The sequence below is a fragment of the Pectinophora gossypiella genome, chromosome 5 (genome assembly GCF_024362695.1).
Source record: "Pectinophora gossypiella chromosome 5, ilPecGoss1.1, whole genome shotgun sequence".
In the NCBI taxonomy this organism is placed as follows: domain Eukaryota; kingdom Metazoa; phylum Arthropoda; class Insecta; order Lepidoptera; family Gelechiidae; genus Pectinophora; species Pectinophora gossypiella.
Window position 1 is genome coordinate 5,256,260 of NC_065408.1, and position 15,544 is coordinate 5,271,803.

Below are 15,544 nucleotides of genomic sequence, written 5' to 3' on the forward strand. Positions count from 1 at the left end.
AAAACATATGTTCAATGTGAATGTTACTTTATTTATTTACTTTTTCAAGTAGATGAAGTACATAATAATTACTGTTAATAACGATACAATTAATTTGTGAATATGTAATAAAATAACTACCCAATTACAATAGTTGAACATTGATAATGTGAGCTGTCAGTTTTATATACACTTTAGTAGCATAAAATAATTCAACTTGATCCTACAGATAAATCTCAATCTCTTCTAATTGACTATCGTTGGGTGAATACTGAGAATATTTAGACGATTCCCAGGTACTAAACTAAATCCTAGCTCTGAATAGGCCTCTCGTCCGTCATTCCATATAATTAAATAAACATTTACATATACAAACAGGTGTACAAAACCTTAACATAATTATAGGGATTTCACTAGGTACATTATGTACAATTAGTTGGTGCTGCCACAATGGCTCACGACGCTACTCATGCAGTAATTAATATATTTCACGGCTGCTGCTACCGGTACTACAGTAGCGGTGGCTACGTGTAGTACATGCTGTGACTATAGCGATCAATCAGTACTCACTACTCAGCACAGACCAATTATTTGCAGCTGCCAGGACAAGTAAAAATGATAAATCCTATTCCATTCACTAGGTACATACATTTTGGCACAATCATGTGCTTATAACATAACTAATATAAAGTACATCAAAGGCTTCACAAGGAGTTATTGCTTTATGTTAAAGTTTCAACGGAGCGATATATTTCGAAATATGCAACTAACGTGTGTAACACATAAAATTTTGATACAACTCGACAAGATAGGAATGTTTCTTAATAGAATTACAATAAGAAATATTCTTTGGAATGTAACGAAGCTTAATAGTAGAAGCAGAGATATGATTACATTTAGGCAACATTACGAAGCATATAGTGGATATGTACTACTCCCTACTGTATGCGGTACTCGCAAAGGCACCACAGTCGTCGACTCGACACATTGGTCCTCCCGGAGAGGTAAACCTCTATCGTAAGTGTAAAATATAAACGACATGCTGTAAAAAGTATACGGCTATCTATTGTGACCACTACCAGAATATCGCACGTCTATCCAATACAGTTATCTAAGGAAACCCGCATATCAGCGAACAAAATCACCGTATACTATTTACACTTTTAGGATACACTATTACAATGGCACATAGTCTAAATTTAGGTGGTATTATACACTGATTTGATTGTGCCGCTCATATCCATCGACTTACATTTAAATATAGGTAAATATTTATTTTTGGAATCGAACCAAACGATTGTATACATAATCGTGTCATCGTAATAAAATCATTGCACTAGCTGCTAAGGCGATGTGTATACAACAATCAAAATTCATTATCATAAAAATATATCCATTTGATAATGTTCCTTATACTCTACAGTACACGTTGACGTGTACATTGGTGCTACGTCCCTTTGAAGGCATGCGCATGGACCTCATCACATTGTAAAAGCTCTCCGAGTACCCTCAAAATGTGCGATTGCGAAGCATGCGGCAGATTGCAATACTGGTGCAGTATGTAAATGTATGAGACCGATTTCGATATCGGCGTCAGTGGCCACCGGCTCGTAAGTCGGTAACTGAAGCTGGTGGTGGAATACTGACCATTAGTGCCGTCCGTTGTCGACCGGTTCCGTCTGCCGCGTGCTTCACACTCACAAGTAAATACTGCTACTTCATTGTTCCTACATGTTTTCAACTGGACTTCTAAACCGTAAATTGACAACTATCCTAAGGTTTTAGGCTCTCTTAACCCCAATCTCACATAAAATTGTAAAAATTAAATATATTATATGTATAAGTATTTATAAACTGGACTTCTCATAGACGTTTCATAATATAATACTGAAATATAAAAAGTAACGTAGCGTCACGTTGAGTCGTATATTATTATATCGTCGTACCTCCGTGGTTGTGTACCGTCACATCAGTGTACTGCGTCGATGTCGCGTTGAGCTCGCGATATCTTTACCTGTCAACCAAAACAGAATGTAAGAATATTGAGTTCATATTCATTTATTTAGTACACAAACATAGATGAGGCGTAATCAAAAATATAAAATCCATATAAACCATGGAGGTCCTGAAAAAATGTTTCCGTAATTTTGGTAAGGGTTTACATAAAATAAGGGGCTTAGTCTCTAATAAGGCTGGATGGACCACAAATCGCAAGAAACACATTACAATATTTGTTATTCAAACAAATGTTATCTTATCGCTGTAAGTGTTACACAAATACGCCAGCATTCATGCATTCATATTATTTGTCTACTTCATTGATTTAGTTCTTATCTTCACGTACATTTGTGTATGTACACACATCATCATCACATAAATATCTATACAGGATGTAAGTGATATCGTAACGAAAACTTTGAGGGATGATTCAGACCATGATGCTGAGTTGATATCAAGTGGAATTTTCCGTCGCAAAAGTATGGAACTGAAAATAATCCTCCTCAGTATTCGTTACGATGTCACTAACACCCTATATACATAAATAAATATCTAAAATTCAGGTTATACTAGTCTTTAAATAATATTCATCATATCCGTTACGATTAACTTAATTTAAATCCTTCAATCAACATGCAACATACTTCCCGTCAAAATACATTACACTTTACTCTGTCATCATCTTCCAAGTGGCACCGTGTTAGTAGAAAAGCGGCTTGATTATAGTGAAGCTAAGTAATGAAAGGTGACTGACCAATGCGGACTGACCTTGTCCTTAGGCGTGGAGGCCTCGCCCGACTCGAGCGCGAACATTTTCATCTTCTCCTTGAAGGAGAGCTGCTCGGGCACCGCGGCCGGCCGCGCCGACCGCGCTTCGCGCTCGGCCAGGCGCCGCGCCCGCGGGTCTCTGCAACACACGTGGTATTCTCACACTATGCTTCAAAATTGACTACCTAAATTCTAGTTATTAGGCGATTGTTGTCCTATCTAGACTAAAAATAGTCTCGGAAAGTTAGTAGATTATTGTTGTTATAGAATTGCATTAAAATTGAGTCATATCGCATATTATCTCAGGACGTCCACCACCACCTTATGATCATTTCGACTAACATCCGTCTTGCTTTTTGTAATTGTTTTAGTGGAAATTGATGATTTGTGATGTTGTTGTCTTTTTTTGTGTGTGTGGCGTCCTTTCATAATAAACTATTTCTATTCTATTCTATTCCATCGTCATCTCATCAGATGCAGCCAAGGCATTGCAATATCTTAACCAAACGAGTGAATTTTGACATGTCTCTATCCCGGAATCGAAACGTTCAATCTGGAGCATACACGCTTTAGTTTGGACTACACAATCAGAGATCGATTAAGGCCTGGAATGATACCATGCAATATTGCTATTTGTCATTTGTTGATATTGCGCACTTACATTTTATACGCGGAAATGTCAAATTGCAATATTGCTTTTTAGATGAATTGCGTCGATGTGGCCTTTTCAACCGACTTCAAAAAAAGAGGAGGTTCTCAATTCGTCAGGATCTTTAGTTTGATATTCCGTGTTCCGGAAGACACGTTAAACAGTAGTACTTACCTAGTACTTTGTAAATACTCGTATTGTTTTTTTTAAATTACTTTTGATAGATTTGCCTCTGATGTTATTCACTGCTGGGTCTCGGAGGTACGAGTAAATAAGACGGTTCAGTATGGCTTAGTACCTGTAGACTTCCTGTGCGCCGATGACGCCGGGCGTGTGCGTGAGCGGCCCCGTGGGCGTGGTGGGCGAGGTGGCCGCGCCGCCCGCCAGCATATTCTCTGCTTCCTCGATGAAGCGCTGCAAAGGTTCAATTCTTTTAAAATCTTCATGGATTTACGAAAAATACAAGTGCCGACAAAATATGATCTGACCAATGAGCGTGTCATTTTGTAATATTTTGTTCTTAAATTTACTTGTAGTAAGTATACATTATTTTTTACATTTGTTAAAACAACTTGAAGGGAAACGGCGAAAGTCAGTCGATACGCAGTCGTCTACTGTACTTTACTGTGTTTTATCGATCGTTTGTCGTCGATGTTATCGTGTAAAGCGTCTGATATAAAAAAAGTGGTATACCGTGAATAAGTAAGAAAAGACAAACAAAACCTATTATAATAAATATTAGCAAGTATAAGCTTAGATTGGAATATTAGTAAGTATAAGTTTTTTGAAGTTGTTATTAAGCCATAAGGCCATCCGTTGAGCTCAATTTACCCGGTTGTTACTGTTTTATATATTATATGGGCAATAAATAATAATCGATTGATTTATTATTTTTATATGTTAGAGTTGAACTTACATCGGGATCCTCCCGGTCGGGCGGCGGTTGTTGCGGCGCGTGCGGCGTGTGCGGCGGGTCGAGCGGCGGCGGCGAGGAGGCGGGCGGCGCGGGGGGGGCCGCGGCCGGGGGCGCGCGCTCGTGGAACGACACGCGCTTGTCGCGGGGGTCGCGGAGAGAGCCCGCTGGGGATCTGCCATATATAACGTTATTATTATACACGATGGAGGTACAATCATATTTTATGTCGCTCAGGTTGTCTTATAGCTGTAAATTGTGATTATTAAGTAAAACTGTATCAAAAAACTTTTCAATCAACTTGAGCAGTCACAAAGAGAAAAAAGATCTTAAAGCTCTGACCCGGACGGGATTCAAACGCGTAGCTTTATATATGTGTTAAACGAGTGATGTATAATACGGTACTAACTGCGGGTGCGCGTGGTCGGGCGCGGCGGGCGGCGCGGGCGGCGAGAGCGCGCGCGCGTGCGTGGCCATCACGGCGAAGGACGAGCCGCGCTCCGGCGGCGGCGGCGCCAGGCTGGCGGGCGCCAGGCTGCCCGGCGCCAGGCTGGCCGCCGCCAGCAGCGTCGCCACCTCCGACACGCGGGGCTCCTCCGCGGGCTGCGCCCGGAATCACATAACATAAGCTCACCGATATACCCCAATTGAGAAGTCAAGAGGAAATAGTACATCAATTTAGTCACAGTGCCTCTGAGTGGGACGGGTCTCGGCAACACTTAGGGCGGTATTAATAAACTAATCTCAGCTGAGACTGACCTCAAGATCATGCTCAAGTCCCTTTTTTTATATAAGAACTGTCACATTGACATGATCTTGAGAGCAGTCTCGAAGCTGAGATTAGTTTATTAATACCACCCTTATTCGCCTTTAGATCCAACACGGCCGATTTTGATAGACTCAACCTTAATTTTTTTATTTTAGTCTGGCAACTCTAAAAATAGTGCCGTCCTCCACTTACGACGTGTGCAAGACAGAGATAAAAATAGTTTTAGAACTTTCAAACTATAACATGTGTGCAAGAATCAGCACCAATATGGGCGTTCCCATAGTACTTGGAAGATCGGGTCTTGGATAGTACTTGCCTGTATGTTCCGGCGTATTGTTTCATATTTTATAATCTTGTTAAATTTCTAAAATGACTTCAAAACTTGTGCCATAAACCGTGGGTCTCCCAACATGTTAAATAGGAAATGTACCTTATGACTTACATTGTCAGTAGGGGTGTACCCGTTGGTGAGGTCCGCGCGGTTGGTCTTGAGGATGGACTTGGGCGGCGGCGGCGCCGGCTGCGGCGACTGTGGCGGCTCCAGAGACTCGGGGCCGTCGTCCTCTTCGTCTACTAGTTCCGTGTTCGTGCCTTCCTCCTATTGTTTACATTCACATGTTAAGCTAGTAGTTAAGTGAGAGCAAATTTGAATAGACCAGCGAATACGACTGCCGATAAAGTACAAAAGAAAAAGATGCTTATCTTCCCGCGCACGTCGTTAAACTCGACAGGAATTGTCTCCTTCCTAACATGATGGAATATGAGTGAGCTGATCACCTGTCACCACAAAGTTCATCAACTTATTTTTTTATTATGACTTTGTATCAAAAGTGACTATACATTGTCGAACATTGGATAATGCAATGTCAAGTAGCAATTGCTTTTTAGATATAATGCTCAACATGGGTTTTTGTGACCCCTAGTTCAGATATTTTTGTTTAGTCGACGTTTGACAGATCACGTTTGATGTATTCTACATTTGACAGGTTGTTTTTGTATAATTATTTGATATGGGTTCTATGTACAATGCGACTTCGCAGTAAAATGTTTATGTGCTTGTAGCCCGACCTGGTCGTGCTGCGTGGCGCGGCGCTCGAAGTCCCGCTCCAGCTGCAGGGCGCGCAGCTGCTGGTTCTGTACCGGCGTGCGCGCAGCCCCTAGCGCGAGTAGCTGAGCGATCGTCGCGTCTCTGTACAATCAACAATATATTGTTAATAATTTAAAGTTTTCTGCTAGTCATAGTACTTACCCGTGATTGCAGAGAAATTCGCAAAGAAAAAGATCGTTTTTACTTAGACAGGATTCTAACCCGATCAAGGGCATCGGGCAGAGCATCAAGCCAAGAGGAGCGTATTAACAATTACACCACCGGGTTAAGTAAAATGTACTCAGCATATACTCTGTTTTGTAGTATTTCTTGTGTATGTGTTTATATCTATCCAAAAACTAGGTATACTGAGATATTACCAAATGTTTTGAAGATTGCATTTAGTGTTTTGTCGATCTAAAATTGTACTGTATTCATGTGTTATGTCTGATTGTTTAAATGTAGTTCTGAGCAATAAAGTATATTTGATTTTATTTGATCTCATGCCGACTCACACTCCGGACAACATTCGTGCGGTCTAAGTACTTAGCGAAATTTTGCACCAATATGCAGTGGAGCAGCGTGGTGGAATACGCTCCATGGAGCGGAGGGGTCTCCAGGTGATTGAGGGGAGGCCTGTGCCCAGCAATGGGACGTGTATACGTTGTTTAAGTTATGTTATGTACGTGGTGACGAGTGGTACAATAGTGTCTGTGTGCCAGGTGAGTATGGTTGTGCCGTAGTGACCTGCGTGCCCTGTTGGCGGCGCGGCGCGCCTCCTGCTGCCGCTCGCGCTCCTCACGCTGCCAGGGGTTGTGCGGCGGCTGCGGCCGCGGCCCGGCGCCGGCCCCGCCCGCCGGGTACACTGACACCGCGGGAGGCTCCAGCGCGCTCGCTACGTAGCGCTCTGTAACCACGACACAATCATATACTACATTGGCAGCTCTAGCACTGGAATATATCACGGGAATTTCGTGTGAGGTCGTCAGAAAGAATAAGAAGAATTAACAAAGTATCTCCAGTGTGTTTTATCGACATTCATTTAATTATCGATAACGTTTTGTGACAGATTATGCGTTAATTATATAGCACTTTCGGGAAAATCTTCTTCTGCCCACCCACTGACCTACGATTTAGAAGATGCGTCTCGTTGTGCATTACGACTGCAATTTCATTTATATCCTCTTGCGGCCTTGATTTCCAGACAAAAAAAGTTAAATGATGGGGTTTGGATCATAAAAGCACATTCCGTCTTATGATTCAATGTATACGAGCGTTCATGCAAAAGCGTCGTTCAGGGCGTTTGCTTAATGTATTTGCGGCGGAAGACGTAGACTGCATCACCAAGGTGCACGTGTCATTTCGAGGTTTCTACAAACCTTGACCGCGACAGTTTTCCATGTCTCTTCCTCGCTTAACTATTACATGATATAAAATATATTCAGAATCAGAACGTACCGTCCTCGGGCTGCACAGAGCCGGTGGGTTGTGGTTGTTGGTGCATCTGCTCTTCCATGTCCGGTTCCGATCTTCTTAAACCCTATAGAAGAAAATATTTTAACTGTTACAAGTTGGAAGTCGTATCTTGTTAATATAGCTGGTTCTTTCCAAAGCGTATAAGAATATAATCTTCAAAACGGAACATAATATAACCTCACGAAAATATTCCCAATTGGGCTAGAGAGAGGTTCGTCCACGCCGCAAACGCAACATATATATGGCTAGAAATATTTGTTGTATTTTATTGAACACGTGGGAAATAACTAGGTATAATCTGCGGTGTATAAGGTAAACAATGACCTTGAATGTGCAGTGAAAAATTACTGGGTCTCAACCGAAGTGCGGTATGAGATGGGACGCGAGAGGCAGCGCGTAACCATGACAACCAGAAACGCTTCCTGCGCGGACGCCCGAAATTTTTGTTTAACTTATACGCCGCGGATTATATCTAGCCCTGATGACGCAATACTCTTAGGCAGAGAAAGCGAGTTTATTGGTGCAGACTCAGAGCCTACAAGACAACGGAGAAGGGGAAGACATTCCTGTGAGGTATGCAGTTGTCTCACACGATTTTTATCGTATGTGTATGTTGAATGGTGTGAAGTATTCGTGAACTTTGCAAGTACATACCTGTGGCTTTGGCGCGACAGGTGGCTGAGATCGTTGCGGGGAAGGCGGGCCCGGTGGATGCCACTCATACCTGGTCCCAAATAAACCACATAGAATATAAACTACACATATATTATGAATATACATTAAGACAACATCACAAAACAGTCTACTACAGATTTTAGTAATTTTACAGGTGTTATAGGAGTATAGGACAGTATTGCCTGTCTATAGGTGTTTTCTGAGGGATCGAATATTTTTATCACTACATAGTACAAAACAAAGTCGCTTTTTCTGTCCCTATATCCCTATGTACGCTTAAATCTTTAAAACTACGCAACGGATTTTGATGCGGTTTTTTTAATAGATGGCGTGATTCAAGAGGAAAGTTTATATGTATAATAACATCCATTAAATAGTGGAGAAATACTGTTATTTTTGAGGTTTTTGTGATGTCGTAAATAATTTCATTTTTCCTGAGCCGAGCGAAGTCGGGGCGGGTCGCTAGTATTTAATAAAAATAAAGATTTTTTATATTAATACTTGATACATTTTTTTACTTTTCCTGGCTGTCAAATAGTCATACAGACTCACTGCTTATTAGTTGTGGGTGTGGCGGTGTGTGTATACAGACCTGTGCGGTGGCGGCTGGTTATGGTACATGTGGTGCGGCGGCGAGTGCACGGCGGACTGCGCCTGGTACATGGGCTGCCCCGAGTGCATGTGCATGCTCGGGCTCAGCACCGGCTGCGCGGCGCCCTGCACATACCAACGATTCGTACGATGTCACTTACACCCCGTACAAGTACGTACAGATAGCCATACAAGTACGTATGGGTGTTACTGACACCGTAACGAATACTGAAGAGGATGATTCAGTGTTAATATCAAGTGGAATTTCCTGTCGGAAATTTCATGAAAATTTTATTGCTTTTTTAATTATTTTGAAGTGGGACTGGGCCGGACACGTTTGTCGGATGCATCCGGAGCGGTGGGCACGAGTCGTTACTCACTGGATACCTCAGGGCGGGCTTAGAAGTCGAGGCAGACCGCGAAAAAGATGGTGTGACGACCTCAATGCTTATCGCAAGGATTGGCCGGAGATCGCGCAAAGTCGAGAGGAGTGGAAAAATCAAGGGGAGGCCTTTGCTCAGCAGTGGGATCGTATAGGCTAAATAAGATAAGAATTATTTTCAGTTTCATACTTTTGCGACGGAAAATTCCATTTGATATAAACTCAGAATCATGGTCTAAATCATCCCTTAAAGTTTTCATTACGATGTCACTAACACATATATAGGATGACGGCGACAAAAAAATAATAAAAAATGGCGTCTTGAGAAATGTCAGAATGTGAATGAATGAATGTGTGTGTAGAATTATTAGTACATTAATCACGATCCGGAGGTCCCGGGTTTAACTCCCGGTGGGGACACATCACAAAAATCACTTTGTGATCCCTAGTTTGGTTAGGACATTACAGGCTGATCACCTGATTGTCCGAAAGTAAGATGATCTGTGCTTCGGAAGGCACGTTAAGCCGTTGGCCCCGGTTACTATTTACTGATGTAATTTTTATCGATTTATTTTTATCTTTATGTAATAAAGTATTTAAAATTGGCTGCTGGGCGAAGGCATTTGCCCTCGATATTAAAAATTGTATCAAATCTAGAGAATTATAAAACTCTAATTAAAAAATAAATAATCCTCACCATCTGATGATTATTTTGATTGACCATATTGGTCTGCGGTTGCGACAACATTTGGTGGCTTTGCGCATGTGTGAGGTGCGCGTGTGTCGGTTTCTGTTGATACACCTGTTGTTGCATCTGTTGCAACTGTTGTTGTTGTTGTTGTATCTGTTGCTGTTGCAACTGTTGTTGTTGTATCTGTTGCTGTTGCAACTGTTGTTGTTGTTGTATCTGTTGCTGTTGTATTTGTTGTTGTTGCATCTGTTGCTGTTGCATTTGTTGGAGTTGCTGCCGTCTCGTAACTTCTTCTGACATCTCGGCCAGTTTAGCTGCTCGAGCGCTCATTGCGTTTTGATTTGCCTGAAAATAATTCACACGGTAAACGAACCTTAGAGTGTCTACAAACGATGTTCCGTTTCAAAGTGCCATATTATTGGGTTGCCTAAGTGAAAGATAAATTATGAAATTCTGATTACTAAATAAAACCATTTATTTTTATCTATTTAACTTATATACGAATTTTATATAAAAATGCAAAAGTAAATTTCGATTTTAATAATTTAGTAGACTTTTTAGTCTTTGATTTGACAAGTCGGGATCGTCCTTATTATAAATGAAAGGTCAATATCACATGGTGTGTTCGTGCAACTTACTTGTTGCAATAGCGGCGAGTCCGGCGGTTGGTCCTGGTTGGCGGCGAAGTGCGCCGACTGCGGCCGCGAGCTGCCCGTCGAGCTGCGCAATGACGACCATCTACATTAACCACATTGTATAGTATAGTCAAACCAATAAATAACAATACCCGACTGCTTAACAAGCAAACTACGAGAAAGAGGTCCGTACTATGCATGTGTGCCGAAAAGTAATGCGCACTAGTTTTGAAAAAGAGTGGGAGAAATTTTGCCCAAACGCAAATCTATCTATCTTTAATAAAAATATTGTAGCGCGATCTACAAATCACCAGAAATATGATTTCACAGTGTTTCCTGTTTCCTTTATATTTGTTGGAGATGTAAGAGAAAAAATGTTATGTTATGCATGATACCCAATTGAAAACAAACAAGTCATAATTTGGTTTTATTTTTTTGTATATTTCCTGCGAATTAAGTAGGCACCTCACAGTATACAACTGATTCACTCGAGTCGTGTACTGAATCGTTCCGGGTCGTACCTGTTGTGCAGCGCTTGCTGCGAGTGCACGGCCTGCAGGTTCTGGTAGAAGGCGTCGGGCGGCTGCGACAGGTTGTGGCTACTGCGGGACTTGCTGGCCCACGCCGCCGCGCCCCCCGCGCCTCCCGCGCCCGCCACGCTCGCCACACTCGCACTGCCCGCTGGGCTGTGCGGCCCGCTGGGGAAATTACATCGTGATTCACCATCTCCCGATAATGTTAGCTCATTTCCACAGGGCCCGCTAATCTAACCCGAAGATTTGACAGGTCCGGTTTTTTACAGAAGCGACTGCCTATCTGACCTTCCAACTCGCGAAGGGAATTCTAGCTCGATACAGGTTAGGTCCCATACCGAAACGCATTAAAAAGCAAATTACATCATGATTCTCATCAAAAAAATCGTAACAGTTCCGAGTGTATTTTCAACAAAACAAGACTAATTAAATTTGGAACATCTTTAAGCTATCTATTTATTTGAATATCCAAACAGTAGCGCCAAAATTAAAGTGAGAACCACCGATGGTGTCGTTAAAACTAACAGTTTGTGTACACTTTAACATATTGGACCATTATTTATTATATCCTTCCTATGACTGCAAGACTAAGTGTGACCATTTTCCGGTAACTTGTGGTTTTAATTAAAACACATAATAACGGGTTCTTACAGGGAGTCCAAGGAGTCTCATATCCCTATTTCAAACGCGGTAAGAACCCATTATTATGTGTTTTAACTTGTGGTTTTGTTCGTAGAAGTCATGTTTTGAAGTTATCTAACAAAATCGAAGATGCGTATTATCTTTAAAAAGACGTTCACGTCCAGACGTGGCGACTCACCTCGTCGGGTAGTGGTGCGGCGGCGGCGAGGCGACGTGATGCAGCGCCGGTGTACTCTTGCTGGGCTTCACCGGCTCGGCCGCCAGCCGCCCCGGCAGGTCGCGCTCCGACGCGCGCCGCACCGCGCCCGCTACAACATCACCTTACGTATAACACGTGTCCTATTTGGGTCTACATTATGAAATTACTGGCACGAAACTAATTTCATTTTGGTTTCAATTCAATGTCTAAACCCTCAGTGTCATAACGGAACACAAACTCAACTTTATTTGAGATTAGCAGAGCCAGAACTAACATTATATTTTCCTTAGTTATTTTGCATTCTCTTCTAAAGCTTTGGTTACAAATCCTCCCTCGTGAATTACTTGTCGCTGGAATATAGTGGCATCTTAATGTGCTAATAGGTACTACTGCTTTATCTTTTAAAAATGTGTCACCGAAATTACTATATTTAAAGTTAATTTTCTCCAGTAAAATCGGCAGAATAGGCTTTACAAAATTAGGGGTTCACACATACATTGAATAGTGAATTGTTATTGTGATAAAATTAGTTAAATGTCATTATTTTCGTAAGGTAAACCCGGCTTTAAACTAAAAACTACGGCTATGAACTAGTGGCTATACATTGATAACAATATAGCGGAAAATACAAGGTGTTCCAAATGTATTTGAAATATTATGTAAATATCGTGATCAGATAAAATAGCGATTAGACAATGGCGAAGTTTTGTTAACTTGCTATCACGTAACCTTGTTTTTTCTGCACATATTATAGTGGATAAACATGGATAATGAGTAAGAAAAAACATAAAAATGTGGCTATACTAGAATAAACACCGTTTTTGCTGTAAACATTTGCTTTCTTTCACTTCTTCAATAGAAAAGATTAATAACTAAAAAGACGTATACCACAGTGACCTATTTCACCACGGAACAACAAATAAAAAAGTATATTCGACGACAGTGATCTATGTTAGGAAATACATAAAGCGTTGTAGTGCTATTCGCAAATAAATGACTTAATCAAAGTTGCTTAAAAATATATCCTTATAAAAAACATAAATACTATGAAACGAAAAGACCGACATGCCAAATAATAAAATTGAGTGACAACGACGACGTATATCGTGCGGGCGACTATAACACACCTATTTTATTATCATGCGTGGTGTTGTGTCTTACACGGGCCGATGGTCTGTGGCGCGCTGGGAGGGCCGGGCTTGGCAAGAGCAGGACAGCTGTGGTTCGTGTTGCTTCTCGCGCAAGCCATGCGGCCCCTCACGCTTCCACTGCTTATATTCGGACAACTCTGCACCACAAACGAGTAAGACTCCCTTCTTGAGTCCACGCTCTTTGCCGGCACCGTTACATCAAGTAACGAAGCCGCTTGTTTCTGCGGAATCATCGCCACCACCCTCGGCACTCGAAGCCCAGACAACTTTTCCAAACTGCCGCTCCTAACTAGCGACTCTTTACTTTGCTTCGCTTCCGAATTCATGCTCGATTGATTCGATATTATCTTAATGTTGTCAAGAGTGATTTTCTTAGGTTTCTTGTCAACGATTTCGTTAAAAACATAGCTTTCGCGCCTGGAGACGTTCGTGTCTGTATGATCTTCAGAAGGTAAATTGGGCAGTTCAAATTCGTTGCCCTGAGCTAAAGTGTCTTCACTGCCGCGTGATCCATATCTGGACCAATCTTCTAATTGTATAAGAATGCTTTTTACTTCATCTTCAGATAATTTTTCGCCTTTAGTGTCACTTGTATCGGTTTTGTTCGATTCATATTGTATATCGGCCAGACTAACACTACTTGGTAAATTATCCTTGAATTTGACCTTCTCGTCCCGAACATTAAGATTGGGGCTTGACTGGCAGTTTCTTTTATAATTCTTAACACAATATTTCAAATTGATATCATTGAAATGTTTAGTTAGAGCTTTCACTTTGCCGAAGGCCGGTCGGTATTCATCAGGAGATTTCCACGATTTTCTATCAACACTATCTAGAATTTGCTTATTGCCAGCTTCTAGAGGCGTTTGGGCCATGCTTTTAGCAAAAACACGCTTTTCACTCTTCGTCTCATCAAATGACTCAGTTGTTGAGTAAGTGGATGGAGCTTCGGTGTCATCAGACTTAGAGAATGATTTAGACACACTGAACAAAGTTCTTCGGAGTCTACTATGAATATTTTCTATTTTTCTTGATTCGGTTTTGATGTCCAGATTTAGTTCTAATTTTCTGCTAAGGGGAGTCACGGGGGTGTCCGGCGCGGAAAATATTTTTGAATCAACTTCCATAGGGGAAGCTGGCGTTTGGCACATAGCATCCGCAGTTTCGGGCTTAACGTCATCCACTTTATCTATTGACAAAGAAGGCAGTATTCGTCGTATTTTTGGCGTGCCGACTTTGTCACTTACGCAGTCGTTTTCAAATATGATAGGTTCGAAGGAGGGTTCGTCTATGTAAGGTATCTGTGAAGCCTCGGGTTGAGGTGTGCGGCAACATTCGCACGCGCTCACACACTCGTCCACGCCAGTGCATCTTCGCCTATATATCTCGTCTTTCCGGACATTGAATAGGTCTAAAGTAAGTTTAGTATCTATCGGTTTCATCTCTGGTGGCAGACATATGGTCTCGCCACTTTCGCTGGATTGATCGTAATTTGCCGGAGGTTCTGGCACTGGTGGGGGTTCCTCCTGAAGCTCCTCTTGAACTACATTTATATTATCACATTCGTGTGTTGCTTGTTCATTAGCGCGCTGTTCATCAAAATCTTCACAAGTGAACGTGAAGACAGGAATAGGGCGAGGTGGGGCGCCGTTTTTGAGTTCGAGCGGACATCCGGGAGTTTCAGGCGACATGTCGTCTTGTAGCTGATTGTTCTCATCATCTAATGTTATTATAAGCCTGGGTATGGAGCCGTGGTAGTGCGGGTGACATTCCTCGCTTTCAGTCTCGGTACTAGACTCAGTGGACTCATCTCTCAGGAGATGACAACGATTGTGACACGGGCGTTGGCCGTACCCTGCAATATTAGACAGTTGTAATCCACGAAATCTAAAATAGACACTACACGGACGGAACAAAGCGAAATAATTTGACGGATCTAGAACAACGACAACAACAAATACATCGACAACAAAACCAAGAGTAAAACTGCAAATAAAACGACGAAGTAAATAACGGCAAAATAAAACGAAGTCGATAGATATCGCTGACTTGTATCGAGTCGAGATAAAATCATTACAGAAAATTTATAATCGTGCTTCACAATACCAGTTCCGAGCCGGTCGACGCGGTTTCTGTTCAAAGCATAAGTTAGTTTATATAAAATATTCCCAAAATTTTCTTGGTTCGGGCACCGCATAGCATTATTCCCAACAACATAACAATTTAAAATTCTTAGAAATAAATCCAGCCAGCGACATCCATTTCAGAACAAATAATACGTAGATCAGTGAACGTTACATAAGTTATGAGTGCCGGCGGTGGCGAGCTCAGTGAGCGGCGACACTGGTTTAATGAGCGCCGGGTGCGCGTTCGTGTACGTCCCCGAGTTGCGCCGCACGCGGTCTT

At 41.9% G+C, this 15,544-nt stretch overlaps 1 protein-coding gene across 1 annotated transcript in view; it reads right to left on the reverse strand.

The window, feature by feature from the left end:
• Nucleotides 1-10: 10 nt before the first annotated feature.
• Nucleotides 11-15,544, reverse strand: part of LOC126366669 (afadin) — a 97,513-nt gene continuing 81,979 nt past the window's right edge. Inside the window, exons 24-38 of the mRNA XM_050009875.1 lie at nucleotides 11,967-12,096; nucleotides 11,135-11,311; nucleotides 10,617-10,716; nucleotides 9,985-10,323; nucleotides 8,907-9,031; nucleotides 8,294-8,363; nucleotides 7,622-7,703; nucleotides 6,911-7,070; nucleotides 6,145-6,265; nucleotides 5,519-5,674; nucleotides 4,717-4,910; nucleotides 4,311-4,482; nucleotides 3,693-3,808; nucleotides 2,746-2,884; nucleotides 11-1,993 (exon numbers count right to left, since the gene is read on the reverse strand). Coding sequence (XP_049865832.1) covers nucleotides 1,949-1,993; nucleotides 2,746-2,884; nucleotides 3,693-3,808; nucleotides 4,311-4,482; nucleotides 4,717-4,910; nucleotides 5,519-5,674; nucleotides 6,145-6,265; nucleotides 6,911-7,070; nucleotides 7,622-7,703; nucleotides 8,294-8,363; nucleotides 8,907-9,031; nucleotides 9,985-10,323; nucleotides 10,617-10,716; nucleotides 11,135-11,311; nucleotides 11,967-12,096 — 2,126 coding nt within the window. The 3' untranslated portion in view covers nucleotides 11-1,948. The remainder of the gene's footprint in view (nucleotides 1,994-2,745; nucleotides 2,885-3,692; nucleotides 3,809-4,310; nucleotides 4,483-4,716; nucleotides 4,911-5,518; nucleotides 5,675-6,144; nucleotides 6,266-6,910; nucleotides 7,071-7,621; nucleotides 7,704-8,293; nucleotides 8,364-8,906; nucleotides 9,032-9,984; nucleotides 10,324-10,616; nucleotides 10,717-11,134; nucleotides 11,312-11,966; nucleotides 12,097-15,544) is intronic.